The sequence below is a fragment of the Caloenas nicobarica genome, chromosome 8 (genome assembly GCF_036013445.1).
Source record: "Caloenas nicobarica isolate bCalNic1 chromosome 8, bCalNic1.hap1, whole genome shotgun sequence".
Classification (NCBI taxonomy): Eukaryota; Metazoa; Chordata; class Aves; order Columbiformes; family Columbidae; genus Caloenas; species Caloenas nicobarica.
Window position 1 is genome coordinate 2,018,452 of NC_088252.1, and position 27,181 is coordinate 2,045,632.

Consider the following 27,181-nt stretch of genomic DNA (forward strand, 5'->3'; position numbering starts at 1 on the left):
CCCCCCACGGGTGAGAGAAGGAGAGGGAGAGCTGCTGCTGCAGGAGGATGGAAGCAGTGATGGTTGGAGAAGAAGGTCTTCTCGGTGAAGCCACCTCCGCCGTGAGAAGCCCCCTGGATTAACATGCTGACAGAGGCAGGGCGGGAAGGAGATGGGTGCTCGCTTCTGCAGCAGGGGAAGAGGAGTGAGAAAATGGCAGCTGCAACAGTAGAAAACAGCCCCATCTCCACCCCAACACCCCCGCCAGCCTCTCCCCTGCCCTCCTGAACTGCTTCGAGCCTGTCATCCTGCTGGGAGGAGAAGGGACGTGACAGCCCTTTTTGGAAAGGGTGACAAGCATCCTGTGGATTGGGATGGTCATTCCTAATCCCGTTTCCCAGGGAACTTTCCCATCTGGCTTTGGAAGTGGCCGCCTGAACCTCCACACTCCCCGCGGGGATGGGACCCTTGGCATCCTGCCCTAAGAGATGGGGAACGCCTTTGGAGAAGGCCCCCTGGGGCTCCCAGGCCAGGACAGTGGAGGTGGCCCTGTGCTTTTTGTTGGGAAGGACAGCCCCGTACGAGGTGACAGGCAGAGCTGCCCCCAGAGTCCTTCTTTTCCCTCCAGCAAGACCAAGCTCCAAAGCAAGGTGACCCATCCACATGGATGTGGGTGCCCTGGCCAGCCAAGGTGGTGGGCTCCCCCCTTCCAGAGGTAGATGGGGCAGGTAGGAATTGCCTCCTGTGGGAAGACATGGTGGGTTGTCCAGCCACTGCTCAGGGGAGAAGTCGTTTAAGCCCCAGGGAGGGCAAAGCAGAGGTTTGGGGAACAGCGGGGAGTGAGAGCGAGAGCACCGCTGCTGCCAGGCATGTGCCAGGGGTGTCCCCGGGAAGGCATCTCCAGGACCCTGGCCCACCACCAAGGCTCTCCCCTGCCCAGAGGAGGCTTTGTCCGGGGGCCAGGACCCAACTTATGGGATTTTTGTGACGTAAATAGAAATAAATACTTTATAAATATCATCTTAAGCTACCAACACCTGATCTTACCCTGCCGTCTCTTGCAGAAACGTCAATAAACTAGGAAATCCCCATCCCTAAACTACCACTTTCCCTTCGCATGGAGGCAATTCCTCCTGCTCTCCCACCTCTGAGCTTTACTGCACTCCCACCTCTGTAGATCAAAGACCAGCTTTTAGCCAAAACTGCCCTCCTTGCTCCCTCCCCTCCAACAGGGACCTTTCTGGAGCATTACAGATGGTGTGACATGAAGGTCACCCAAGGGATAGCAGGCGCATGAGTAATCCTGCACAGGCGGGTCCAGGCTTTTGCAGCTACGAACGGAAGTGAGTTTCCCCCGTGAAGGTGTGAATCGAGACAGATCCTTCCATGGAGCAGACAGCTGGGGCAGCAGATGGTGTGAGAGATCAGACACTAACATGGGAAGTCTTGAGACGGAATCAGCTATCTTGATCCTGTTGGCAGATGGATGTGGTGGAGGGTGTTTTTCAAGTTAGATTCTCATCTGGGCTGTTCTCCTTCTGGACAGCTTGGATCTGATTTGGAAAACAAGAGACGAAAGGTGTCAGAGATGTGGACAATCAGAGGTGTGGTCCCCTGGGTTCAGTGTCCTGGCTCCAGGCTGGTGCTCGAATCCAACCAGAGCTGGAGGTACATGGGACTAATGTCTCTTTAGCCAGAGCACACAAATTTCTGTGCATTTACTCCTGTGCCCCTAGTCCTGCCACTTGAGATGGTCTCAAGAATTTTGTGATGAGACGCTCTCAAGAACCGCTAGAGATGCTCTCAATAACAGTGTCCCTGCCGGCAGGTGTCGATGTTGCTTTGAACTCAGCACAAAAATGCCTCTGTACCAGCCAGGATCTGGCCCTAGATCATAGAATCATAGAATAGTTTGGGTTGGAAGGGACCATCAAAGGTCATCTAGTCCAATCCCCCTGCCATGAGCAGAGGCATCTTCAACTAGATTGAAGTACTTAAGTGAGGAGAGGAGCTGAAATCAAGATTAACACAGTCCAAGTTTTGCCAGCAAAGAGCCCATCCAGGCACAGCTCTGCACAGGAGGTGCTCCCCATGCCTGACCAAAGGGGCTGCAGCAAGGAGAGCCCTGGGAACAGGGCAGGGAGCATACCCAGCTGCCCACGGACTCCCCACCGACAGCCTCCCTGCACCCCCCTGCCCCAGTTGCCCCCAGTACCTTATGGACCCAGCCAGGAGGGGGTTGAAGGCGTAGAGCCAGTCGTGCATGTCCTTGTCACTGCTTGCCTGCAGCAGGATGCCCCGGTGCTCCGTGCACACCGCAAAAGTGTTGGGAGTCTGTCGGGGGAGAGCCGGGGCTGAGAGCCTCGCCCAAGGGGGTGTGCAGAGTGGGGCTGGTTCCTGGCGCCCTACCTTGAGCATGGCCTGCTGGTCCTCACTGTACTCCACCTGGGCCTTGGAGAGGTTGAGTACAGCTCTCTCGACCGCGTCCTTGTCCGAGTTGTAGATGTAGACATATGGGCGCCGGACCACCACGAAGCGCTTCACCCACCCGTTGGTGTGGGGCTCCAGGAAGTGCAAGTAGCCCTTTTTGGAGACGATGGGGCTGCAGAAGGGACCGAGGTCAGGGTGGGACACGATGTCCCCCAGGCCCAAGGCGCTCCCTTGCTGGCTGCTCCTACCTGACCCGGATCTCCTGGATGTCGGGCACCAGCAAACGCTGGGGTTCCTTCTCCTCCTCAGGCCGGCGGGCTGGGGACTTCTTCTGCTCTCGTTCTACTGCAGGCTCCAGGTCGGGGCTCTCCACCCTGGAGGAGACCTGGGGGGGCCTGGGGAGGGAGGAGAGGCTGGGGGTGTAGGAAGAGTGGTGGCAGGGGAACACCCATCGATCAGGACTGTGTCCCAGTGATACAGCTGCCCTGCTCAGAGGACACTGGGGCATCACCCGAACCTCCCAGCCACCTTCTTACCTGACCTCCATGGCATTGTAGCGTCCTTCCACCAGTGATGGGCAGGTCGAGGATGGGGTGAGAGTGGTGACCTCGAGAGCTGGCATGGAGGGGTCTCTCATCAGGGTCACAGACATTTCAGACAGCTGTAGAGGAGCGGAGGTGTGGACTCGAGTTTCTGCCCCCAAGCTGGGCAGAGGCAAAGGACCAGGCGCCTGCTTATACAGGGAGAGGCAACACCTCCGGCCGGCAGGGTCTTCTCCTGGCACAGTCCTGAGAACCACCAGCTCCAGGAACACCAGGGAGAGCAGAGGGAGCAGGGACTCGGAAGCAAGAACCACTTGCGCCATGGTGCCCATCTGCCCCCACCCAGCCTGTTCCCCCCTGGCCACGCATCCTTCCCAGACCCTGCCAGCCCCGGGGAGCCTGGGGCTGCAGCAGTACCTTGCTCTCGCTGGCGCTAATGCAGACGTGGCTGTGGCTGTACTCCCTGTTGAAGGTGTGCGTGAGCAGGCGCAAGCACTGTGGAGAGAGGAGGAAGATGGTGGGGCACGAGGCACCTTCCTCCACCCTCCTACTCCCACTCCTCTTAGGCTTTCTCGTGCCACAAGCTCCTGTTGCCCCATGGAAGCCCCTTCCCAGCTTCATCCCCATGAGCTGCGGATGCTGCAGGCTGGTACGTTCACAGCCACATACCTTCACGGCCAGCTCCTTCTGCCTCTCGCTGGGGGTCTCAGGGGGAGAGGTGCGGCCCTCAGGGGCCCCGTCGACAGAGAGCGGGGAGGAGACGCAGGAGGTGCTTCGGGACTCAGAGTCCTCACTGGAGCAGGGGGACAGGGTCTCCAAGCCCAGGCGCTGGGTCGTTTCCAGCTTCTCGCGCAGCAGCAGGTAGTGCCTTGTCTTCTCCACCTGAGCACAGGCAGCCAGGCTCAGGGGCGGCCCCTTTGTCCTGCCCGCATCCATTCGGGGATCATGCTTCCCTGGCCTCATTACGCCCATCTGCGCATCAGCTTCGGGTCAGCTGTGCCCCGGTGAGCAGCGATGCAGCGGAGAGCACAGCCCCACTCCTGCCTCCTCCCACCAGCCGGAGGGCTGAGGCACCCAGGGTGGGGAATCCCACCTGCGCGGGCAGGGCGAGCGGCTGAGCTGCGAATTGCACTATCTCGGCCTGTTTCTAGCCCAAACTCTTACTTCTTGCAGGAGGCTGAGCTTCTCCAGCTCCCACTGATGGTCAAGGATGAGGCTGTCACTGCGGGGCCGCCAGCCAGCCAGGTTCTCCTCTCCTCGCACGTAGGCTACAGAGGTGTCCAGCACACGCCGACGCCGTCTCTGCATGCCTGTGGGGACAGACGCACAGCTGGGGGGACAGACGCACAGCCCTGACCCCAATCACCATGCCGTGCCTCCGGCCAAAGCCCAGGCAGAGGCACGGCACGCACCTGGGCTGCCGGCGTCGGCCACCCGGCAGAGGCTGAGCTCATAGACTCCTGTCACACGGTTGCTGCAAGCAAAGAGAGACGAGGCATTACCAGCTCTGCCTCATCCCCAGGGCCTGGCTATTTCACCCAGGCTGCTGGGATGCCTCGCGTGATGGCTTTCCTGCCTCAGAAAGGCAAGAGCGTTCCGGTACCTCTCAGAAGCCCGCAGGCTGCCGCTGCCAAAAAGATTGCGGATGGAGCGGGAGGCAGGAAGCTTGGCATCCCGGGAGTAGAAAACCATGCTGAAGTCTTTGGTGATGACGGCAGGCTGGGTGCAGTTCTCCATCTGCAGCAGAGCAGGGGGAAGAGCATCAGGGGGGCTGCAGTTTGGCAGCCCAGCGGGTCTCTCCTATCCCTGGCGCCCAGTGGTTTCCACTCCCGGGGTCTCGCAGGGCTAATCCCAGTCACTAGGTTGAATCCTGCACCCCGTCAGCATAGGTGCTGCCTAAAGAGGGGCTCATGGTGGCTGCACCCCGACGGTGGGGGAAATGCCAGACTTTGTTGGTGTTATAATGGCCCTGACTAAGGTCCTTGCCTCAATATAGGCGGAAAGGGTGATGTAGATTTTCTCCCGGTATGGGGTGACACGGTTGAGCAGCAGCGAGTTGTGCATGGAGCTATCCCACGCCGCCTCAAACTGGTAGAAAGTCCTGCCGAAAAAAACAGCAGAGCGGGTAAAACCACCTCCATAGGGCCCCAGGCGAGCGAGCAAGGAGATGCCATCGTCCCCCCCCGCAGCACTGCAGCAGGCCTGCAGGGACACACAGACATGCACACGCAAGGGCACAGCTGGGGACAGCCACTCCAGAGGGCGCAGGCTCAAGGCAAAGGGGGACAAAGCGTCCCAGGAGGGGAACACGGCGCCCTCGCAACAGCCAACAGACTGGGGTTTTGGGGAGGAGGGACCGCGGGAGGAGTGGGGGCTCAGCAGGGGTGCAGGCAAGGCAGGGCAGGCTGGGAAGGCAAAGGAGGGTGCATGCCCCACCCCCATCCTTGGAACGGGGGGTTGCCACCGCTAGTGCGCCCGGATCAGGTCCCCACCATCCAGCTCAGGGCACGCGGCACCTCCTGGCCCCTGCCAGGAGCCACTGTCCCTGTTTGGGTGATGATGGCCAGAAGGGAAAGGACGGAGGATGCTTGGCATGGGGGGTGCTGCCAGCCTGCCCCTGGGAAAGCAGCCCCCCTGCCAGCCTGGTCCCCTTCCCCAGGGCTGCCCCCGTCTGGCAGCAGCACCTGGGGACCACGATTGATTTGGTGGCTCGCCCCTGTCGAGCTGTCACCTCCCTGGCTCTTGCTCTGCCCTGATCGCCAGCCCCATCCATCCCCACCAGGCTGCCTCGCTCCCCTCACTGTGTGTTCCACAGCTCCCAGGCTGCAAGCAGGAGCAGGGAACACCCGGCCCCACTCGCCTGGTGCCGGTGGGGTCCCACAGAGCACGGCACAGCCACTCAGAGCAAGAGCAGCAGCCGCACTCTTTGAGTCAAGCAATCAAGTGCGGGGGAAGCAGGAGGCCGCCCCAGTTCAAGAGCATAAGGGATCCTCATCTCACCCTCTGCCCCTCTCCTGGGCTCCCTCCTGGGCCAGCCTTGCAGTTACGGGACACCCACTCCCCAAAGCCAGCCAGAGCTGCCGCAGCCCCAGCTATTGCCTGAGCATCCTCAGGAAGCTGTGGCTCAGAGACTGTCTTAACACGGGTGCTTTGGCAGATCCCCAAAGCAGCATCCAGGCGGCTGAGTGGCTCTTCTAATGAGAGCCAGCATGGCCAGAGGCAGCAGGGAGAGGGTCTTGGCTGCGATTGCCCCCGCATTGGAAGAAGAGGGAGAGCGACGCTTTCAGAAGGTGTGTAAAATACATTAAAAACTCCCACATAAGACAGAACCAAGGCGAAGGATCGCTTTGCAGACACAGGTCACTCGAGAAGAGAATGCTCCCCAGGGAGAAGGAGGAGAAAAGGAGCCTCAGGGAAGGGAGGAAAGAGCAAAAAGCAAAGGGAGGAGCCAAAGGAGAAAGAGAGAAAAGCAGGAGGGGCCAGACCGAGCAGGTGCACGTGAAGTACCTAGTGTCATTTCCAAACGAAATGCTATATGTAGAAGGCAACCCAAGGACAAACACACACACGTACACACACACAGAAAAAATGAAAGGTCAGAAAGCATCGTCCATATGGGGCTGTGCGGGAGCAGGGCCGTGAGGAAGGGGAGCCCCTCTTAGGGGGACTCGCTCCATATTGGCACTGCTGGCCGAAGGAGCTCCTGCCTAGCTGGACCCTGAATCTGAGCCCAGCTCAGCGAGGGCAGGCAGGGGTTTACCCACTTGGGTGAAAACCCTCTGCCTCCCACCTTCCTCGCGGACCAGCAGCTGGGAAGTGAGCACACGCATATTCCCCATCCCCTTAACTCTGCCCTTGCTGCCATCCTGGGGCAAGGAGCTCCAGACCAGCGCAGCCCCCCAGGAAGGTGCCCATCATGGGGAGAAACAGCTGTCCCACCGCCACCCACACAGTGGCAGATAATTTCTTGGCCTGTCTCCTGGTTCACAGGGAGAGTATCCATGTGCTGACGGCTCATAGGCAATGCCAGCGTGAGCTCACGTGCTCCTGCACTGGGGGACTGGATCCTTGCCGGAGCCATCCCCTTGCACCCTTAGGGGGACAGGGCGCTGCTGAAGAGACAGCTCTGCCTTCGGGCATCTCTGAGCAGGGCCAGGTTCTAGCCACTGTAGGGATGGCACAAAGCTACAGAGCCCACCAGGTCTCAGGACACCTCATCCCCTGTCTCCCAGATACACGTGGGGCACAGCAGCGGGACGCCCCCTTCTCTGGGGCCTCAGCGACGCTCCCATCCAGGGGCCGGCAGCAGCATCTGGGGCCAGCATCTCTCGCCCACATGCTGCACACCAGGCTCACCCTGAGGTCCCTGCTGAACGCCACCCATACCCGAACAGCCACTCCCTCCAGTACACCGTCCGTGCCATGCCTGGGTGTGCGCACCCACCGTTGCGCCCGCATACAGACGCACACTGCCTGTTCACCGCATCTGCGCCCACAGGACTACCGTGCACAGGGTGCTGTGCGTGCCGCCGCACCACCCTGCAGCGCTGCCATTGTCACAAGGTGCCCGAGCGAGGGCTGGAGTGGTCCCTGAAGCCCCCGCCATGGTCCACAGCAGCCCTGCAGCTACTCCAAGCGGCACCGGCGGCCGAGCTGGGGCTGCGGCGAGAGACAATGGGGTGGGGGGGGGCGGCACGCTTGGCTCCGGATGCCGGAGAAATGGAAGAGCAGCAAAGTCAAAAAGCAAGAAGAAAACTCAAATCAGGCGATGGGAACGCAGGCGTGCGAGGGGGAGCGGCAGCCAGCGAGAGCGCGGCCCAAACGAACAGCAAAAGGGGCCAAGTGAGCAAGAGGTGCCAGGGCAGGAGGGAGGAGGGATGGGGCGTGTGGAGGGGTGGGGGACTGGATGTCCAAGTGCTGCCTCCGGTGAGAGTGAGTGCGCCAAGGTGAAGGGAGAGAAAGAAAGAAGAGAGAGAGGAAGGGGGAGTGGAAAAAAAAACAATGGAAACAAATAATACCTAGGCATATCCGAATCAAGAAACTGCCTGCAAAAACACAAAACAGTTACATGGTTAGTGTGGGCTCGGATGGGCAGCAGCAGTGGAGGGAAGCGAAGGGGGACCCTGGGCACAGCCCCTCACGCCTCCTCCCTGGGAGCTGGATGCAGAGATGGATGAGTGCCAGGGAGGGAGCCAAACCGCTGCCCTGGTCTCCTCCTGAGTGGCTCTGGGGGACTGGGGAAGCTGGGGAGAGGAGCCAGGGCTGCACTGGGCAATGGAGGCTGCGTGGTGTAAGGCAGCAAAGCAGGGAGCGCAAGCAGCCGGGGAGGAGGTGAGGCAGACCATGGCTCTGCCAGCTGCCCTCCCTTGCAGGCTGCTGGGGCTAAAGCTTGCGCGACTGCATGCGGGATGGAAGCCGGGGGGGATTGTGGTGAGCACCCCTCGGCACCCCGCGAGAAGCCGGCCGCCCCCTCATCTTCCTGCCCAGCCCTGGACAGGCTTGATACGGGATGGATACGGGGCAGATACAGCGTGCACACCAGCCTGTGCCCCCGATTCTGGGCTGGCCCTGTGGCACAGACCCTGTGAGCGTGCAGCTGAGGTGCGCTCTTGCAAAACGTGAGACCCTGTCTCCCCATGCCCCGAGCATCCCACCCAGCCCAAGCAGTATCCCTTGCCCTGCAGGACCTGTGCGGGGAAGACAGGAGCAGGAGCCACATCCCCCCTGCTAGGCTGCTCTATAGATGCTGAAGATCCGATCTGGCTGCACCCAGGACCAACCCGCCAGATCAGGAGCTGACATAAAAATCGTGCAGCCCCAGAAGCCCACGAGTGACACAGCCACCCAGCTCCCAGCAGTCCAGCGAAATCCACTGCAGCTCCGCTGGGCCAAGCGCTCAGAGCCCAATTGTCCCTGCCTGGTCTTGCTCTGGTGTCCTGATGGCTGTACCAAAGTCTCCTGGTCTGACACTCACACGCACACCCAACTCCATGATTCGGCTCTGCTGCCCAGGTACTGCGTGCCTGTCACTCCACCGTGCCCAGAAGCTGCCCCGAGAGCGCTGCAAGGTGGCACCTCCCATCCAGAACCACATCATCCTCCCTCGAAAACACCTTGCCTTGGGACGGGCTGCTTTGGGGCAGCAGTGACCCCAAAGAAAACAAGGAGAAAAGTGGTCCGCGCTCCCTGCCAGGGTACTCCTATGCCAGCAACCACTATGTGTACAGCCCAGGACCGGTCCCGCTGCTCCCGGTGCTGCCGAGGACTGTTCCCGCCTCGTCGCGGCTTCCTGCACGCACGCATTCTGGCCAGGGACCCCCGCCAGCCCCAGAAGTTTTGCCAACAGCCCTGGCACAGAGGAGACCTCAGTGCTCCACACCACCACTTCCCCCCATCGCCACAGGACCCGGCCAGGGATATCTCAGAGATAAAAAACCTCTGGCCCCGCTGCTGCCCCACCCGTGCCAAATCCATGGTGGGGACACAGCCCTCTGGGACCGGCATTCCCAAAGTCACCCGGCAGCAATGGGAGATGGCTTTCCTGCATCATCTCCATGCAGATGGGGACCGGCTCTCTGTGGTCACAGCTGCCACTAGAGAGCAAGACCCCCATCCAAATTCCCTGTAGTGCCAAAGCCTGGTGTGGAGAGGCCTCAAGGAGGAATGAGGCTGGCAGCCCTGAACCCCAAGACCCTCTGCAGCTCCAGAAAAGCCCTCCCAAGGCAGCAACAGGTCGGCAGGGGAGAGGGGGGCTCCCTATGTCCCCCCGCCAGCCCTCACCACAGCTGGGGAAGAACAAGAGAAGAAGCGGCACGCACCGGTCATCCTGGGAGGGGTGGATGTACCCAGAGGAGAGGATGTTCAGGGACAGGATGTTGGGGTCAATGAGAGACTCATCTGCTTCTGGGGTGTTCCGGATCCGACCTGCAAGCGCAGCACGGGGACACCACTCAAGCAACAGGCCTGTGACGGTCCCCAGGAGGGGCAGAGGCAGCCCATCTGCCCGCATCCCCAGCAGCCCCCTGCCACAGGCAGCAGCCGCCCAGCACTCAGTCACTCCAGCTCCTGGACATGGTGGCTGGGACCGAGGAGTCCAGCCCACACGGCATGCCTGTGTCACCTGCTGGGCAGCCACTACTTTGCTATTGCAGGGTGGGAGGTGAGACAAGGCATAAAGCCCCGCATGGGAACATGGGCGAGAAACAGGCTGAGAGGATGCTCAGGAGCTCGGCAGGCTGGGTGTTGCTCACAGCCCACCCAACCTGGCTCGGCTTACCCACAACCAGCTCTCGCACTTCCTTCCAGCGGATGAGGCTGCCTGTTTCGTGCACCAAGGTGACGGTGATTCTCCTTTGGATCCCCTGAGACCCACAAGGTCAGAGAGAAGGGGTAGTGGTTAGCAGAGCTCCCAGCAGGAGCCAGAGCCAGGATGGCATCTCAAGGAGGGAGTACCTGATGGAGGAGGAAGGTCCCATGGCATGGCATGCCTCCGCGGTGGTCCACAACAGCAGGGATGTAGCTGGAAGAGAGGATTGTGACATGATGCAGAGCCACAGCAGCCTGCCCACAGGTGCCAAGCAGCAGGCGAATCACTGTGCTGCCTCACTCTCCTTCCCATTCCCCTTTCCAGCTGGACTTACTCGCCATTTGCCTCCAGCTCACAGATCTCGAAGAAGACCATCAGGTCATACTTGCACTGGCACGGGCCGGCGCTGGGCCGAGTCATGGTGCTCAGCTTTGTCGCAGGCACTGCGATGGGTCGGAAAGACAGCTTAAAGGGTGAGCTTGCCACTGACATTTGGAGTGAGGCACGCGACAGCTGGCAGGGTAAGGACAGAGCAGGCAGGGACTGCAGGGAGACGCTCAGAGGTGGCAGCAAGGCAGAAGAGAGTGATAGAGGGGGACAACCCCATCCCGGTGCACGTCGCTGACCACTGGCATAGCAAACCAAAGCGCTCAGCCAAACTCCAACAACTTGGGTCTTGGCAGCCAGAGCACCATGGGGACCCCGGGGGATGGGGGGGCTGGGTGGCCATCTGAGCTGCCTAGGGTGGGCAGCATCCTCCCTGCCGCTCCGCAGGAGGCGAGAACAGGGGCTTTGCATACGCCAGGTGCTGTGGGAATGGGTGCCAAGGGCTTGTGGGCACTCTGGCCTGCAGTACGTTCTCTGTTGCCTCTGGGGTTCTAACTGGTGCCCCTAGGGAAGGGGACCCCGCACCCAGCATGGGGACCACAGGTGGGCAGAGGAGCAGGAGGCCAGATCTCCTACCTGGTTTGGAGAGTGGCATCACGCGGGGGAAGTGGCGCCGGGATGGCCTCAGCGGGCTGCAGAGAGAACTGCCTCGGTTAAAACATTCACAGGGACCACTGAATTCGGCCAAGCCCACCTATGCCTTGGGGCCACCCTTTCCTGCCACCTGCAACCCCTGTTCTCTGGGTCTCCAGGACGCTGGGGGTGGCCCCGCTGTGGTACCCAGGAGCTGTGGGTGGCCCAGGTGCACCCACCTCAGGACGTCCTTGCAGAGGGGTGGAAAGGGGTGCTGCTGGTAGTGCCCAAAGACTTCAAATACAATCGGCTGGCTCTTGATGTATTCAATGAAGGACTTGGTCACCTCCACGGCAATCTGGAAGAGAAAGAGCCGGCAGTGGCACAGTTTAGCTGGGAAAGGGATGCAGCCAGCAACAGCACTGGGGAGGTGGGACGGTGCAAGCCTGTCCAGTCCCCTGCATCCCTCACCCATCCCCTTCCCCGTGGGTACTCTCCCCATCATGAAATCCCAGCCTTTTTGGGTGGAGAGCTGCAGGTTTTGGTCTTTTTCCCACACATCCACCTTGCCTAAGGTTGGCTTAGCTGGGTGGCTGTGACGGGCTGGGAGAGCCAGGAGGAAGCTGCTCCCCTGGGGAGAAGATCCAGCCAATGGCCCCACAGAGCCCCTGGCAGCCGGGGGGGGCAGGGGAGGGATACATACATTTTGGACATGATAGAAGCCCAGCGGTGGTCCCCGTCCTGTGTTTTTCAAAGGCTCTGTCGAAAAGGCCTCATCGTGGCGATGGATGAAGCTGCAGAGGGAATGAAGCTGGCTCAGCAGCTGCGGGGTGGGGATGTGCCAGAGCAGGGAGGGGAAAGAGGGCAGGGACCAGGAGAAGAGCCCGCTCCCCTGGGGCTGCCAGCTGCACCCTGGGCTGGCTCAGGACCCCCTGAAGCCGATGGGAGCCTCTCCCTGCGTTTCATCAGTGACTGAACAAGGCACCATACAAGCACGTGGGCTCATTCCACAGCCTCGGTTTTGCCTCCTCACCCATGAAGGGCTCAGAGGTGGTGGGGCTGGGGCTCCCCAAGTTCACTGCCAGCCCTGAGGCAATGGCTGGAGCACAGCGGGAGACACGCAGCCAGGGGGCACCAGGGGCTCACTTGAACTGGCAGAAGATGTCTGCGTATTCCGCAGAGATGCTGGAGGCTTGCAGGACCGTCACGCGGAAAGTGAAGATGCTGCCCAGCTTCAGGTGGTCCAGAGCTGTCTCCAGTGGCCCGTCTGGCGCAGGCTTCTCCGGGCTGTCCAGGAGAAGGTCCTCTGGGGTCACTGCAGGGAGGGGAGGGTCCTCAGCCCCTCAGTGTCTGCTGGCAGCACTGCACCGGGGCAGCGGGCTTTGGATGCTTAAGCAGGCACAGAAGACTGGGTGCAGCGGTGTGGGGGGCACTCCCCAACAGCTTGTCACCACCCCCTCACCTGCACAGGTGTTGTTGTTGACTTCGTCAGCAGAGGGACCCACGTCGCTGACCTGGCCCTGGCCTTCAACGATGCGCAGCTCCTCCTGGGAGGTTCCCGAGCGAGACATCCCCACAGCTGGGCACGACTCTGACTGGAACTGCACCACGAGTGGGGCTCAGGGATGCTGGCGGTCCCCGAGCTGGTACTGCTTGTGCCACCACCGCTGTCCTGAGCACTAGGCCACCTCCAGCTCTCCCCTCCTACCCCCGGCAGCCCCCCCAGGACCCAGGAAAGAATAGGGTGCACCAGCGGGTGCTAGAGGGCTGGAGGTTGCCAGGTGGGCTGGGAGAACGGTCCCTTCAGCATGACGCCTGCGCCTCTGGGAGTCTGGTGGTCCCCATGGGGGAGCATCGCCATGGCAGGCAGGGGTCTGTGGTCCATGGGCACCCACCAAGCGACAGCCACCATCGTACCTTCTCAAAGTGCTGGTCGTCGAAGGATATCTTGGCTGTCCCCGACTGCCGCACGCCGGAGCCGTAGTCGGGGGCTTCCTCGTCCGCTGGAGGAGGGATGGGAGTGAGCCCGCATGGGCGGTGCAGGGGATGCGAGGGGCACGTTTCGGGGGGGTCCCCCTCCTACCTGAGATGGCCTGGACAGCCACGCGCAGGAAGCCCTTCACCTCGCCCTTCTCGCTGACGATGGCCACGCGGTGGACCAGGGGCACGGGGTAGAGGAGGTTGCTCAGATAGACAAAGGCCCTGCCGGAGAGTGGTGGGGGAGACACAACACAGGGGAGAGCGGTCACTGCTCCCACCCGCGGGTCCCCAGGCGCGGGTGGCATGGCCGGCGGCGGCCGCGATCCCAGGTCACCGGTCACGGCGCAACCGCGGCGCTGCAAAGCAAAACTAAAGAGAAGGCAGCCAGGGCCAGCCGAGAGGGGTGGGGAGCAGGCAGCGGGCGGGCAGCGTGCTGCAGGCAGCACCATGAAGCAGATGGGGCTCGCGTACCTCTCCAGCTGTCACCTCCGTGGCGGACGGGGAGGGGAAGGGGGCTGTGCTGGTGCCATCGTGAAGCTGGGAGGGAAGAGGACCTTCTCTGCGGTGGAGAGCCAGAGGACTGGGGCAGGAGGTGCTGCGACATGACTCGGGGGCGGCTGTGGAGTCACCATGGGGAAGACGGGGCAAGGCGGGGGGGTAAGGGAGGGTGACAAGGGAGGTAGAGGCCGGCGGGAGCGAAGGAAGGGAGAGGAGAAGGTCCTGGCTGAAGGTCAGAACCCTCCAGAGATTAACCTGCCGGGAGAGTCCTGGCCCTGGCTCTGCCTGCGGTGTTGCAGGACCGCTGGTGGCTGCAGGTGGCCCGTGCTTGGCTGGGAGGGAGGCTGCACAGCACAGCTGGCGGCATCAGAGGTCTGTGTCCCTCTGCCCCATCCCTTTGCAAACGTGGGTTCAGCGGCCCAGGCCACCCAGCAGCGTGTCGCAGGGATGGCACAGCAGGCTGCTCCTGTGGGCGAGGAAGGAGCTGCCCGCTCCCCGTGCGGCAGGTCTGAGCCTCCCTGCCATCCTCCTTGCGTCCAGGTCACCAACGCTACCCCAGCAAGTTGCTGTGCCGGAGTTCGACGTGATGGCCGCACCACATCTCTGCAGCACCTCCCAGCAGGCTGCAGCTCCCTGCTTCACAAGCTGTTTGCCTCCGCTTGCCACCTTCGTCAACCTTGCTGCCTACCAGCTCACTGTTCAATGTTCCTCCTGGCACTCTGGTGATGGTGGCATGCTGTGCCCTCAATGGTGACGAGTCACCTCCACAGCCTTTGGCGCCGAGCTCCCTGCCGAGCAGTACAAACTGCCCTTGCCTGTGGGGCAGCACTGATCCCAGCAAAAGTGGGTGCAGGGTGCCTGGCACCCCTCCCCGGGGCACCCACTGGCTTCTTGACGTGCAGCATCTTCGGGTGTCATGGGGCAGAATGGTGCTGAGGCCGGCCAGGACACTTCTGCTTCAGGGGACTCCCATGAGGGTTGCACCTCCAGGCAGCTGGCAGTGCTGCTTGCAACATCCCAGCCTTGCAAGCATCTTTGCGGACATCCAAGGGCACCTGAAAGTGCCCAGGCAGCTCTTGCAGGAGGCTCCAGCCCCACACTTGCAGCCCGAGCCCCGAAGTCCGGAGGTTTCCCTTGCTCTCGTGACTCCCATTGACCTCCAGCTGCTTTTTTGTATCTGAAGCATCTCCAAAGACCCCGGTTGTGGAAGCAAAGGCGATGCCTCATCACCATCTCCAGCTGGGCCTCTCTCATCCCGTCTCTTCTCGGAGGCCACTAGGGACAAGTGGCTGGACTGTGCCAGGGCTTCCCGGCAGGACCACATGCCCAGGGCACAGCCCCGCGACCACAGGGAGGTCTCAAAAGCATGGGGGTCTGGGCACACCCGCCTGCCTGAAGTCACGGGGAGCTAGTGCTGAAGCCAAGGGAGTAGAGAGGGGAGGATGGAGGGGAAGGGGGCAGGAGGGAAAGGGGAGGAGAGGAACAAGTGTGTCACTAGAGGAAGGAGGGCAGGGACACTAACCACAAGATTGGTGAGGTGCAAAGATGGCATGCTCAGACCAAAGAAAAGCCTTTCCAAAGGAACACAGAAGTGAAATAACCCCAATTTCAGCTAAAGCTTTGGAGAGATAGAGCCAGCAGCTTAAAAAAAAAAAAATCAAAAAGAAAAAAAAAAAAAAAGAAAGGAAAAAAAATCAAAGACAAAGATCCAATCATAAACAAATCCAAGCACACTTCACAAGAAATGTGGCCGGCAGAGCTGCTGCGCGAGGAGCCAAACTCAGGGCAGACTCAAAAGAAGTTGAAAGGTGCCGAGCTCCGGGGAATGTGCCCCCGGCATGGAGCGGGGCTGCTGCCACAGGGCCTCGTTTGGGTTTTTGAGGTGCCTCCAAGAGTTTTGGAGTTTTTTTGATGTTTAGTGTTTTTTGTTTGTTTGTTTGTTTAAATAAGGAAAAAAGGAAAAAAGAAAAAAAGGGGAAGAACCCAGCTCTTTCGGTCTGAGGCTGCAGGACTCTTACTCCACCTCCGCCTTCTCTGCCTGCACTGGTCTGCTCCTCCCCACCTCTCTGCCCGCACCCTGCCTGGCAGGGATAAGCCTGGCTTAACATGCCAAGGAAAAGGAGCGCCAGCTTCCCCAGTCAGGGCAGCCCCCGTGGGGGCAGAGGCTCCGGGACCAGCTCCAGGCACATATTCCCTTGGGAAAACCCCAGAGCAGAGCTGGCAGCACCGCATCCCATTTTGGGAATGGGTAGATTGCAACCGGCTTTGGTGTGGCTGGTGGGATTCTCCAGGCCAAGACTGATGGAGCCCAGGGGCGTCTCCTGGCCAACAGATAGGAGAAATCAAAGCTCTTGTCTTTGGCTGGAGCCAAGGAGAAGTTGGAGCCTCCCTGAACATCTCCTGTGCCAAGCCGGCAGGGACGGCCCCAAGCCAAGCACTGGGCACAGGCGGCAAGAGAAAAAGCCACATTTCACAGAGCCCTCCTCTTCCTCCTGCACCCAGCTCTTGCCTTGCTCCCCTCAGCTTCATCCCCCCGACTGCCTGGGGACATCCAAGTCTCCGTGTTCCGGGGGGGCTTACGCTGACCGACGCAGCCGGGACGGCCAAGCCAGTGCCAGAGGCACATGTGGCTTCAAAGTGCCAGCAGCACCATGCGGTCACCCTGAGCTCAGTGGGAGGTGGCCCTCCCTGGGACAGAAATGCTCAGGACCGAGACCCCTGTGCAGCTCCCCTGGCTCCTTTGGTGCTGGAGACATGGCAGAGCTCCCTTTCTCAGGGGCTGCCCCAAAGAAGGACCTACCCAAAGAGTCTCCGGCAGAGCTGCAACCGTCCGCCTTCCCCTGCTGTCCCCTACTGCCGCTGTGCTGGTCACAGCCCTACCTCGCTGGCCACCTGCCACCCCGGCGGGCGCCCCAGGCTTGGTGGCAGTCCCGGCCAGGCAGCCACTCCCCGTGCCTCCGGGACGCCCCGGAGGTGGGAGTCGTGTCCGAAAGCAGTTCCCTCATGCGAAAGAGCTAGTTCCTTCCCGGCATGCTCTCCTAAAACCTCACCAACCTTCCTACTAAACTGAACAGGGGGGAGCGGTCGTAAAACGGATCCCGGCCATCACACAGCGGGCACTCCGGAAAGATGTCTTCCTCCAGGTCCTCCGCCTCCTCCTCCTCCTGCCCCTGGTGCTGCTCGTCAGCAGGCTCGGTGATGTCGGAGTCGGGGTTCGAGAAGGTAGGGGAGGGGGTGAGATCAGCCATGCGCTCGCTCATGCATGTGTTGAAAAGAGGAGAGCTGTTGCAGCCAGAGATATCTGAACTAAGGTTAGTACGACAAGATAGAAGACAGGTTAACACCAGCTGTTCCAAACAGAGAGAGCAAGAATAGGAATTTTGCTTTTTTTTGGGTTGTGTTTTTTTTTTTAAATCAGTTGGGTTTTGAGGTGGGATTTTTTTTTTGCTCAAACCAAGGGATGCCAGGAAATAAAGACCTGCCCGTCCAATGTGTCCCTAGAGGAAGCCACCAACGGCCGTCGGCTACAAAGGGCAGAGGAAAGAGCAACCCAAGGAACTGGTGCGAACAGTGGGGATTTGCCTCACTGGCTTTGCGGGCAACGTGGGGACGAAGCGGGTGGCATGAGACTCCCCACCAACCTCGCCGCTGAAGGGAATCTCTCCACGTGCCATGGCACGGGTGGGATGCCTCCACAGCACGTGTGGTTGGTTGGGCCATGCAGCTCAGCCCCCCGCTGGGGCAGACCCCTTCTCTGGGGTGGCCCATCCTCGTTGCCGGCACCACATCCTTCCAACCAGCATGTGGGAAACGCACGGAGACACACGGCACGTACCATACAGACGGATGCTCGGACACCAACGCGTGCACATGGACGCGTGCCCACCAGAGCAGAAGTGGCAACGGCACAGGCTCTCGGCCCGCCGGACAGCCGCAGCCCCTGCCTCCCACCGGTGGCAAGCCCAGAGCCCGCACCGCACAGCACTGTGTTACAGCAGGCAGAGAGAGCATTGCCAGCGGCACACGGGTCCCTTGGGGTCCTGGCAGCCAACACGGAGGAGAGCCATGGCAGGCACAACGGGCCTTGACTGGCACCGGGGGGGCCACAGCATCCTCCCACAGTGCAGCCCCAGGAGCCAAACGCCCTGTGTGTGGCGGAGCCGGCAGCACTTCCTCCTGCAGGGCTGCCTGTGGGTCCCAGCCGTGCCTGGAAGGAGCCAAAGCGCTCACCTGCCGACCAGCCTGAACCAGGGGAAGCGGTCGTAGAAAGGATCTCCGCCAGTCACCACGTTGTCGCAGTCCTCGATGACACTAGAAGGCACTTCTGCTGCACGGTCATACATTTCACGCATCAGGTCCAGGCGTTGCCTGCAGGTAGAGGGGGCCGTGGTGAGAAATCAGGCTGAGGCCAGCTGAGCCCTTCCCGGCGTGGGCATCATTCACCCACCTCAGCTTCTCCAGGGTCCAGTAATGTGTCGCCCCATTCTTCTGGTCCTGCACTTCTACGGCCACAATGGTCCTGGGGAATGGCCGCTTCTCCCGGTCCTTGGCAGCATCGGGAGGCAGCAGGTCGGGAGGGAGAGGTGAGTACAGTGTGTCTGTCAGGAGCACGAACTGGAACTGAACCTAAGGAGGGGCAGAGGGGGACGGTGAGCCACCCGGGAGGACAGCGGGCTCCGTGCACTGCCTTCAGCGACCCCGTCCTCGGCACGTCCTGGCTGCCCACGCTGGTGGCCTCTGCCGTGGGTGCCGCAGCAAGTGAGAGAGGAGCCCCAGGCACCCACCTTCTTCTTTAGCTCCACGCTGATGGCGTTGGCTTCCTTGAGGAAGATGGCGTTGCCCCAGAGCAGGTCACGGAGGGAGGTGAACTGGTACCACTTCCACTTCCTAAAGGCCCAGAGGGCCAGCTCAAACTCCCGCTCTGTCCACTGCACTGTGGGGACATGGAGAGACAGTCACCCCACCGCTGGGACAGAGGACATTGGCACAGAGGTGCCCAGAGGACCCATGGTCCACTCTTCTTGCTTCTGCAGAGAGCGTCAAAACCCTATGGTGGCACCCAGCCCTCACCTTCATCCTCAGGTTCGTCCTCTTCCTCATTTGCCTCAGGGTAATACCTAGAGTCCATCTGCTTCTGCAAAGCCTCCAATTTGCTCTCATAGTCCTGGGGGAAGCAGGGAGAGGGATGATGCAACCCACAAGGTGTGACCTTCCTCCATGTTGCCACACAGCATTTCTTCCCCCCTGCAGGAACCCGGCCCCCTCCCTCCTCTGGTTCCCTGTCTATGGGGACAACCCCAGGAACAACAGGTTTGTCCTTGTTTTTAGGACACACAGAGCCACCCCATGCAAACATCTGCCAGGACTCAGTCATGCCTGGGCAGCCTGAGAAGGAGCCAGGTCCTGGCCACCTACCAGCCTTTGCTGCTCGAGAAGGTAATTCGCCTCTTCCCGCTCCCTCCGATACTGGTCCTCCAGTTCCTGGAGCCTGAGAGGAACAGGGAAGGAGAGGATGACCAACCTGGAGGTGAATACTCAACTCTCCATTGCCCCAGCCCCTGTGCCCTCACCGCTGCTCCATCTCCTGCTTCATGTCGATGCCCTGCTTCTCCAGCAGCTCTCTTTGGGCAAAAGCCCAGTCCACGGGCTCAGCAGGGGTCTCAGCACACGGGGTTCGCTCCCGCTCCTGCCGAGCCTGCTCAGGGTGGTTGAAGCGGAAGACGTGGCTTTTCCCCATGATTATGCGGTTTCCTACAGGGATGCAAGTGGGATGGGTGGAAAGAGTGTGGGTTTAATGTGGGACAACCCGCAGGGCCCTCGTGGGATGGAGGGAGGCAGGTTAGAGCAGCACTGGTGCGCTGGCTCCAGGGACCCACCTGACCGCAGGATGCTGGGCTCTGTCACTTTTTTGCCATTCACGTAGGTGTCCGCACCTTCACAGGGCTCCAGGGTCACTATTACTGTAGAGACGGTGGGAAGGGGCGAGAAGAAGTAAACGTAAGGTGGAAGCTGCTCCTGCAGCCTCGGAAAGGAAGAGCTGCTCCAAGCAGCACTCCAGGCACAAAGCGGAGGGGCACTGGGGTACCCACCAGCAGCACCCACAGCCTGGGCAACCAAGGGGGCTCAGCCAATCTCATTAATCAGAGCAGTCCCAAGGACTAAAAGCAGCCAGAGATTGGATGTGAGAGGAGATCAGAGCCTCTAGCATGCATCTCCAGCCTCTCCGGGCGCATCTCCCAAAGCCCTTTCACCCCCAGGTTCCTGCTGGTCCGTGGGGTGGGCTCTGCTCCATGTCTTGGGTGGGCAAATCATCTACGGTCTGCTACTCGCTCCTACCCCGATCTCCCTGGCTTGCCTCACCACGGCAGCTTCCACATGCCTTGCACAAGGTTCCCTCCCAGCGAGGGGAGCGCCATAGCTTGCTCTGCAAGCAGGGCAAGGCCACAGCCATGTGGGATAGCCTCACTAGTCTGAGGAGGGCAGGACCCCCAGCTGTGAGCAGGCGCTGGGGACACGCAGAGGGACTGGGGTCCCCAAGGAGGTAGAGCCTCTCCAGACAAGGAATACCTTCACCACTGGTTTTGGTGTCGCTGCGGAAAAGGCAGTGCTCTTCCTTAATGAAGTGTCCACTGAGAACGATGTCTTGCCTCTTCTCTGCATCTTCTCGGCCAACCCTGCCAGGGGGAAACCCAGCTTGATCCTTCCTCAAAGCAGCCCCTCCCAGAGCCTCCCCTCAACACCATTCTTGGGGCTGACCAAAGCAGCCCTTGATGCACAGCTGGACCAACGTCCCTAATGAGATTGCCAGGCAAATACATTTTTCACACGTGGCTATGGTGCTTTGTGGATGCCCTGGGAATGGTGCCTAGCCCAGGGACACCTGTCACCTCCCTGCCCACCCGGGCAAGGCAGGCACTGAGGTGTGGACTTGGCTCCTGCCGCTCCACCAGACCTGGTCCTCACCTTGTTATCCCGTCCTTGATGTAGTAGAGAAGACACTCGGACATGAGTGGGTCCTCGTTCAGGTTGACCAAGTGGGGCGTCTGGCAAAAACGAACAAGTAGTCATTCCAGTGTGCCCCACCTACCCAGACACTGAGGGATGCTCCCGAGGGAGGTGGGAACTCAGCAGCACCTCAGGCTGCCCCTGCATGTGGATGGGCTGTCCTGCCCTCCATAGCTCCAGGACAATATGCCTAGGCAGGTACTTATCAAGGGGACTGCAGAGAACCAAGGAGCCAGCTGAGGATGACCTGCCTCCACAATGCCTCCTTGCTTTCTTCCTCAAAGACCTGAGTGCTGGGCACCCTTTCCCTGGCTGCCTTTGAAAATTATTGTTGCAAACGGGCCCAACACAGAGCTGGACACTTCCCAGAGGGAGTCCCTGATATGATTTAGTATCTCCTGGGGCAGGACCCTGCTTGCCTGCGCTGTGTGTTCACAGGCCCTTGCCTCCCCATAGCCCCCAGCTTTACTGCGGACAGTGCAGCTAAGGCAGAGACAGGTCCCATGCAGCAGCTGGTTTAGGATAAGAGGAACTAAAAGTGCCTGTTTTCTTCCACTGACAGTACAAGCATCCAAAAGAGCAGGTCCGACCAAAAGTAGTGGAGACCTGAAACCAGATCTCCAGGCTGAATTTTACTACCTGGTCTGCTTCCTAACAGTTCCCTCCCATCACTTTCTTCCTCTGGGTCACAAACCACTTTGTTCTTGATGAGAGGGAAGTTTCTGCTCTGGCCGCAGACCTCTCCAGTTGCACCCAGCTTATCTCACTCCATTGCAAGCTGCTGTGACTGCACCTTCAGGCAACAGACAAAGTCCTGGGAGTATAGTAGGTGAAGTTCTGAGCTTCCCAGAAATGAGAATAGAGACTGTAAGAAACATCTTAGCAGCCCCGCTGACACCCAGCATGCAGAGATTTCCACATCATGACAGCACGACGAGCCCTGGCCGATAGGAGAGACTCACTGCAAACGGGGCAGGAGAGCTGGAGTTCAAGGGAAACGCAGGCTCTTCTCCATGCTGGCTGGCAGGAAGGAGTTGGCCAGAACATTTAACCTCAGGCCCATCTGGGCAAACACAATAGCCCCAGGGTCTGAGACTCCTTTAGCTTGCAGTTTTTCTCCAGATTTGCAAGGCTGGTTAGTAGAAGGCAGATGCTCTACCCTCCACTGTGCTACTTGGAGAAGTAACCACCCCAGTGATAGCATACAGCAAGACAACAAAGTCGTGCCCTGCTTGCCCTTAACGAAATGGGGGTTTGCACACTATCGATGCTAAATTTCCTCACCAGCCACTGGAGAAGTCTGAGGAGTCTCCACCCACCAGATAGCTGAAGGGTAAGGAGGCACCAAGACCAGCACAGCAATGCCCCACCTCCAAGACCAACCTGCTTCGGGGAATAAACACCCACACTTTCTACACAAAGGTCTGGGGTCCTAACAGGCAGTGGCTGAGACAAGAATAAGAAACAAAGAGGACGATGTAGAAATTTCTCCAAAGAGCCACACCAAGGCACGCAAGGGGAAGGTCCCAAAGCCTTCACCGAGTGTCACCACCGCAGCTGGGGACACACACATCTACTAAAACATGTGGTCAAGCCAACCAGCATCAGCTGCCAGGGAAGGTCTCAGAGCATCCCCCGGTGCAGTGGGAGAGCTGAGTGAGCGCACCCTGGTCATACCTGCACCTTGGCAGCCTGTGCTGCTCTGTGGGCTTCACGGGGTTGGGGCTGTAAACTGGACATCACCACACTCATGGTTATACAAAGTGAGGGGCAGTGATGTGCTGTAACTGATGCTTGGCACAGTTTGCTGGCACACAAACTCTTTGGGGCACAGCCAGTATTTTCTTAGAAAATACTTTCCAGGGGGCTACAAGCAATAGAGTATGGAATGCTTCCGCATCCACATTTCTCAACAAAGACTTGCCAGTTTCAAGGGCAGCAATTTCAAACACACCAAAGTATGGATTTTTATCAGCTGACACTCAAGTCCAACACAGTGATTGTCAGCAAAGCCCCCCCTGAATGCGGAGAGCATCCAGGCATTGGGGGTTGGACTTGTAGCCACGTGTTTCAACCGATGTTCATACCCAGCAGGGTAAACACTGGCATTTCCCCCATAGGTTTCAGAGCCAAGAAAAGGCTAGTGAAATATTTGGGGCTGGCCAGTAGCAACAGGGCAGGCTGTAAGGGAGCCATGTGGATACACACCAGCCCTCCTTCACCAGGAAGAAGATAAGAAGATGATCCTACCTTTTTAGGAGAGAAAACACCCAAGGTGCCTCCATCCTCCCTCATGGCTACTCCCATTTCAGCCAGCAATGCTTCCCTGAAGGAGCAAGGGAAAGAAGAGCCTGTCAAAGCCCCACAAGCCCCTGGAGCTGGTATAGACAAGCCCAGGACAGGACCTGAGCCCACAGGTTTGCCCCATGGATCACAGCTGTAGTGCTTGCTTCAGCTCTCTCCATGCTGCAGGAGGGTTTCCCGGAGCAGATCACATCTGTGCAGACTGATACGGTGGCCGTGGGGCACCCAGGAGCAGCCAGGTACAGCTGGATGGTCAAATTGCCCAACTGCCTCCAGAAGTGCAAAGTGGAGAGGGGAGATGCCTGGGGAACCCCAGCCTGTCCCATCCCATCCCGTCTCGTCCCGTCCCATCCCGTCCCATCCCACCCACCTCTCCATCCGGATTGCTTCTGTCCTCCGCAGCTTCTCCTCCCATGTCTCGTTCAGCTCCGCGATGATCTTCTCCGTTTCCTGGCAAGTGTGGGGTTAGCAGTGTGCTACGGGCAGCAGGCCTGCCCGCTCTGCCAGGCTCTGCCCAGCATGCTGCAGCAGGACACTGGTTCCAGTTTCAGGCTGGTTTAAATGAGCTGCAGTAGCATTTCACACATGTCTGTCCCTGTCTTCAAAGAGCAAGGCACGAAGAGCAGCCTCTCCATCCCCTTGCTGCCAGCCTGCTCCTGTGCCGTGCTGAGCCAGGAGCACCCATCCCGAGCTGGGAGAACCCACCCCACAGGGTGGGCAGCAGTCGCCCCGCGGGGAGGACGGCAGCACGAGGTGGACCCTACCACAACAAACCCTCTCCAGTATGGCAGCCCAGAGCACTGGGCAGCTCTGGGTCTGTCCGCTCCGCAAGAGCACTCCCAAGCATTGCTTCAAATGAGCATCATCCATAATGGGTTTCCAGAAAATACCAAGCCCCCCTCCACAAGCCTGAGTGCAAAAGCATCGAGCTGAGCCCTCCATCCTGCTGGGCACCAACCTCTTACCTTGAGCCTTTCAATTGCCTCTTCACTACCTGGAGCAAACATGATGCGCTCGTGGAGGCTGGCGACAGAGGCGGCGCGGCTGGACAAGGCTGACAGGGAGGAAGAGGGGCTGATCCCGGCAATGGCGTTGGTCACTGTGGAGAGATTGTCATGGCGGTGACTCAGCTCTGCCCCTCTAGCATCATTATTGTTCTCAAAGTCGGACACATCTACAGGTAGGGAAGGAGGGATGGGCCAGATAAAGACACATGGACAGGAAAAGAGAGAGAAAGAGAAAGATAGAGACAAGAAAAGCTGTTGGAAAAAAAAAAAAAAAAAAAGAAAAGAGTGGCTGGGTGCAGCAAGAAGAAAGCCAGGAATTACAAGGAATAGGCACAGGCAACAGCACAGTGGCGCAGGCAGCAGCAGGGCAAGGGCACGCACGTCTCTCCCCCGGCCTGGGCAGCTCCCCAGGCACACGAGGCTGTTTTGGGAGCCACAGGAACAGCCCTGGAGCCTTCCCGGGCTCGCAGGGATGCTTCTTTTGCAACACCAGATCCTGCAGCCATCAGGTCTGGGATCAACTGTCTTCCCCAAGAGCATGCCACTGCCCCTGGCATCCTCTCCCACCAACACAACCCAGATGGTTTTCCCTGCCCGGCTGCCCTTGATTAGCTGAATTTGGGGGCAGAGAATGAGAAGGGAAGGGGAGAAGAGGCAGTGGCCCTCTGCCCTACAAAGGGGCCAGGGGGACAGAGCAGGAGGAGCCATGGGATTCCCTCGCTGGCACAGTCCGATCCCTTGGCCCGCTCGAGCAGCACCTTGGCGAGGCAGGCAGAGAGAGAGCAAAGTGAGGGCAGGGCGGCAGCGCAACCGTTACAGGCAGCGGTGCTCGCTTGTCAGCACCCAGAGCATCCGCTGCCACCAGGCCCTGCAGCAAAGGGGCCCAGGTATCAGAGACGCTCCTCCGGCCCTGAGAAGTCACAGGGGCTCAGCGCAGTATGCCAGAGGTGGGCCGGGCACAGGTCAGTGGGAGCAGCGTTAGTCATCCGTCTCTATCAGCCCGCATCAGAAGAGCCGAGCCAGGAGGGGACAGGCCAGGTCCCCATCGCTTCAGCAGGCTTGCCACAGCCTGGCTGCACTGCCTGGCCCAGGGAGGGATGGGGTGATAGTGCTTATCCACAGGCAAAAGCCTCCTGGCTGTCACCCCTCACCCCTCCACCAGGAGAGTGCTGTGCCAGCCTGCCCAAGCACCATGCCGGGCTGTACTCCTGATGAACCCCAGTGCAGCAGAAGCAGTAGCAGCGACAGGAAACATGATGACAGCATGGAAGAAGGAGTTCTTATGGGGATCAGGCCCTTGGCACAGCAGAAAGGGAACATTGGTTCCTCCAAATGCTATCCTGAGCCCAGGCGCTAACTGCGACTCTGCCACCATCCCCTTTGCCAGCTCCCTGGGGACGGCCAGACTTCATCAGCTGGGGCCGGCTACGGGAGCCCTCCCCATGCTGCAAAGGTGTTCCCAGGCGCAGCCTACACCTCCCAAAGCCATGAAGCAATAGAGAGTACCAGTGATGGGGAATACACACATTTGGATCCTCCTGCAGCAGGATGGGCTAAGAAAGAGAGAGAGGGCAGGGAGCAGGGGTAAGACAGAGAGAACAGAACAAGAGTGGGTTCATCTCAGTAGGATTTCCCACAGCACACAGAGGAGAGGCCACGGGCAGGTGCCGCCCCGGGAACATCTTCCTGGCACCTCTGCCAGGTGCAGTGGGCTGAAGACGGGAGGTGGAGGGGGAGAAGGGGAGGTCTGCTGGGTGTAAAGCAGCTCCTCCTGCTTACGAGAGCAGGCTGGGGGTTGCGAACACGTGTGCAGGGATGCCAGCCCCCTGGGCAGGGGGGGCTCCAGCCCACCTCTGCCTGGGGCTGCTGTTAGAGAGCACACAGTGGTACCTACTGTCAATGATGTCCCCGAGGCCTTGGGCATAGAGAAGGTCACGCAGGCGTGCCACCTCATCCTTCAGCTCTCGGATGAGCTTGTTGTTGGGGTCCTCATTGATGACGGCGTTGCAGCGGATCTGCTTGGCACGGTCGGCGTACCTAGGGATGAGCAGAGCCCTGAGCAGTGGCCTGGAGGCAAACCCCCAGCTGCTGGGCAAGGGGGAGCGCTGCTGAGCCCCTCCGGCAAGTGATCCTTTGGAGAATGCCAGCATTGGGACAATCCTTCGGCCTCTTGTATGAGGTTTCAGGGTCCCCCAACAGCACTTCCCCACCCAGGGATGCCACAGAGGTGAGGAGAGCACGTGGCAGGTGCTTGGATTTCAGAGCCACTCCCTGGCCTCACTCCCTGTGGGGGGACAAGGGTACTTCTTCCTACCTGAGGGTGCTGAGGGTCTCGTCATAGTTGATGTCGGCAGGACTGAGAGCAGCGACCATGGCTGTCCTGGAGTTGCCCCCTGCCCGCAAAGATACACTTGCATCAGGGAGACATCAGTTGCCACGCCAGCCGTCACCCACCATTCAGTGCCCGCTGCCAGGCCCGGAGCTCCCACCCATGTCCTCACCCAGGTTCTCCCGCAGCAGCCAGGTCAGCACCGAGTCGCGGTAGGGAATGAAATCTGTCTTCTTCTTCTTTTTGTTCTGGGGGATGAAGAGCAGAGAGAAGGGCTGTCAGGCTGCCTGCTCGCCTCAGAGGGAAGGTGGCAGCCAGCCCCCAGACTTGGGGACTCGGAGGAGAATGGCTCTGCCCGGCCATCGTGATCTCGGGCAGCTCTGCTCAGCTTCGCAGGTTATGCCTGTGAAGTGCTCTGCCTGGGCTGGGTGGGTGTTTAAAGCCAGGTACTGAGACCCACAGGGTGAGGAGGATGACGAGTATACGGAGGGTTTGTCAACCCCCAGAAGAAGTGTGGCTTGGGTCTGGGCAGAGCCTGAGTCCCAAACCACTCTGCAACACACTCCCACTCACCTGTGCTAAAAAAAAAAACCTCCTCCCCAGCCTGGCCAGGGCACCTACCTTGTTCGGCCCCGAATCCTGCAAAGAAAGCAGAAAGACTTTAAGTGAGCTGCTCCCTGCCTTGGCACCCACCACAGCTCCCCGTCCCCCAGGCAGAAAGTGGCTGGCACAGGTCCCCATGGAGATGGCAGCCTCACCAGCCCTGGGTACAGCTTGGGATGTATCTGCCTGTCCCTGTGTCTGCCTGCCCCTGTATCTGCCTGTCCCATGTATCTGCCGG

General features: G+C 59.9%; 1 protein-coding gene across 18 annotated transcripts in view; it reads right to left on the reverse strand.

The window, feature by feature from the left end:
- Positions 1-1,456: 1,456 nt before the first annotated feature.
- The window catches only part of KIF1A (kinesin family member 1A), a 32,598-nt gene continuing 6,873 nt past the window's right edge, over positions 1,457-27,181 (reverse strand). The window contains exons 9-48 of one of the 18 annotated variants that reach the window (XM_065639631.1): positions 26,962-26,979; positions 26,513-26,588; positions 26,326-26,404; positions 25,906-26,048; positions 23,970-24,103; positions 23,375-23,454; positions 22,951-23,026; positions 20,659-20,738; positions 20,263-20,369; positions 19,572-19,655; positions 19,266-19,446; positions 19,111-19,183; positions 18,766-18,859; positions 18,480-18,628; positions 18,143-18,321; positions 17,926-18,063; positions 16,750-16,977; positions 13,301-13,419; positions 13,135-13,220; positions 12,680-12,818; positions 12,364-12,532; positions 11,921-12,011; positions 11,457-11,575; positions 11,221-11,276; positions 10,592-10,700; positions 10,404-10,470; positions 10,228-10,312; positions 9,770-9,875; positions 7,970-7,996; positions 4,938-5,052; positions 4,555-4,688; positions 4,364-4,425; positions 4,116-4,261; positions 3,621-3,833; positions 3,369-3,446; positions 2,946-3,070; positions 2,658-2,804; positions 2,389-2,581; positions 2,195-2,313; positions 1,457-1,532 (exon numbers count right to left, since the gene is read on the reverse strand). In XM_065639631.1, coding sequence (XP_065495703.1) covers positions 1,490-1,532; positions 2,195-2,313; positions 2,389-2,581; positions 2,658-2,804; positions 2,946-3,070; positions 3,369-3,446; positions 3,621-3,833; positions 4,116-4,261; positions 4,364-4,425; positions 4,555-4,688; positions 4,938-5,052; positions 7,970-7,996; positions 9,770-9,875; positions 10,228-10,312; positions 10,404-10,470; positions 10,592-10,700; positions 11,221-11,276; positions 11,457-11,575; positions 11,921-12,011; positions 12,364-12,532; positions 12,680-12,818; positions 13,135-13,220; positions 13,301-13,419; positions 16,750-16,977; positions 17,926-18,063; positions 18,143-18,321; positions 18,480-18,628; positions 18,766-18,859; positions 19,111-19,183; positions 19,266-19,446; positions 19,572-19,655; positions 20,263-20,369; positions 20,659-20,738; positions 22,951-23,026; positions 23,375-23,454; positions 23,970-24,103; positions 25,906-26,048; positions 26,326-26,404; positions 26,513-26,588; positions 26,962-26,979 — 4,467 coding nt within the window. In that variant the 3' untranslated portion in view covers positions 1,457-1,489. Of the gene's footprint in view, positions 1,533-2,194; positions 2,314-2,388; positions 2,582-2,657; positions 2,805-2,945; positions 3,071-3,368; positions 3,447-3,620; positions 3,834-4,115; positions 4,262-4,363; positions 4,426-4,554; positions 4,689-4,937; positions 5,053-6,458; positions 6,483-7,969; positions 7,997-9,769; positions 9,915-10,155; positions 10,313-10,403; positions 10,471-10,591; positions 10,701-11,220; positions 11,277-11,456; positions 11,576-11,920; positions 12,012-12,363; positions 12,533-12,679; positions 12,819-13,134; positions 13,221-13,300; positions 13,420-16,749; positions 17,002-17,925; positions 18,064-18,142; positions 18,322-18,479; positions 18,629-18,765; positions 18,860-19,110; positions 19,184-19,265; positions 19,447-19,571; positions 19,656-20,262; positions 20,370-20,658; positions 20,739-22,950; positions 23,027-23,374; positions 23,455-23,969; positions 24,179-25,537; positions 25,565-25,905; positions 26,049-26,325; positions 26,405-26,512; positions 26,589-26,961; positions 26,980-27,181 lie in introns of all 18 variants that reach the window. The other 17 variants (XM_065639629.1, XM_065639641.1, XM_065639640.1 and 14 more) reach the window with 17 other exon arrangements.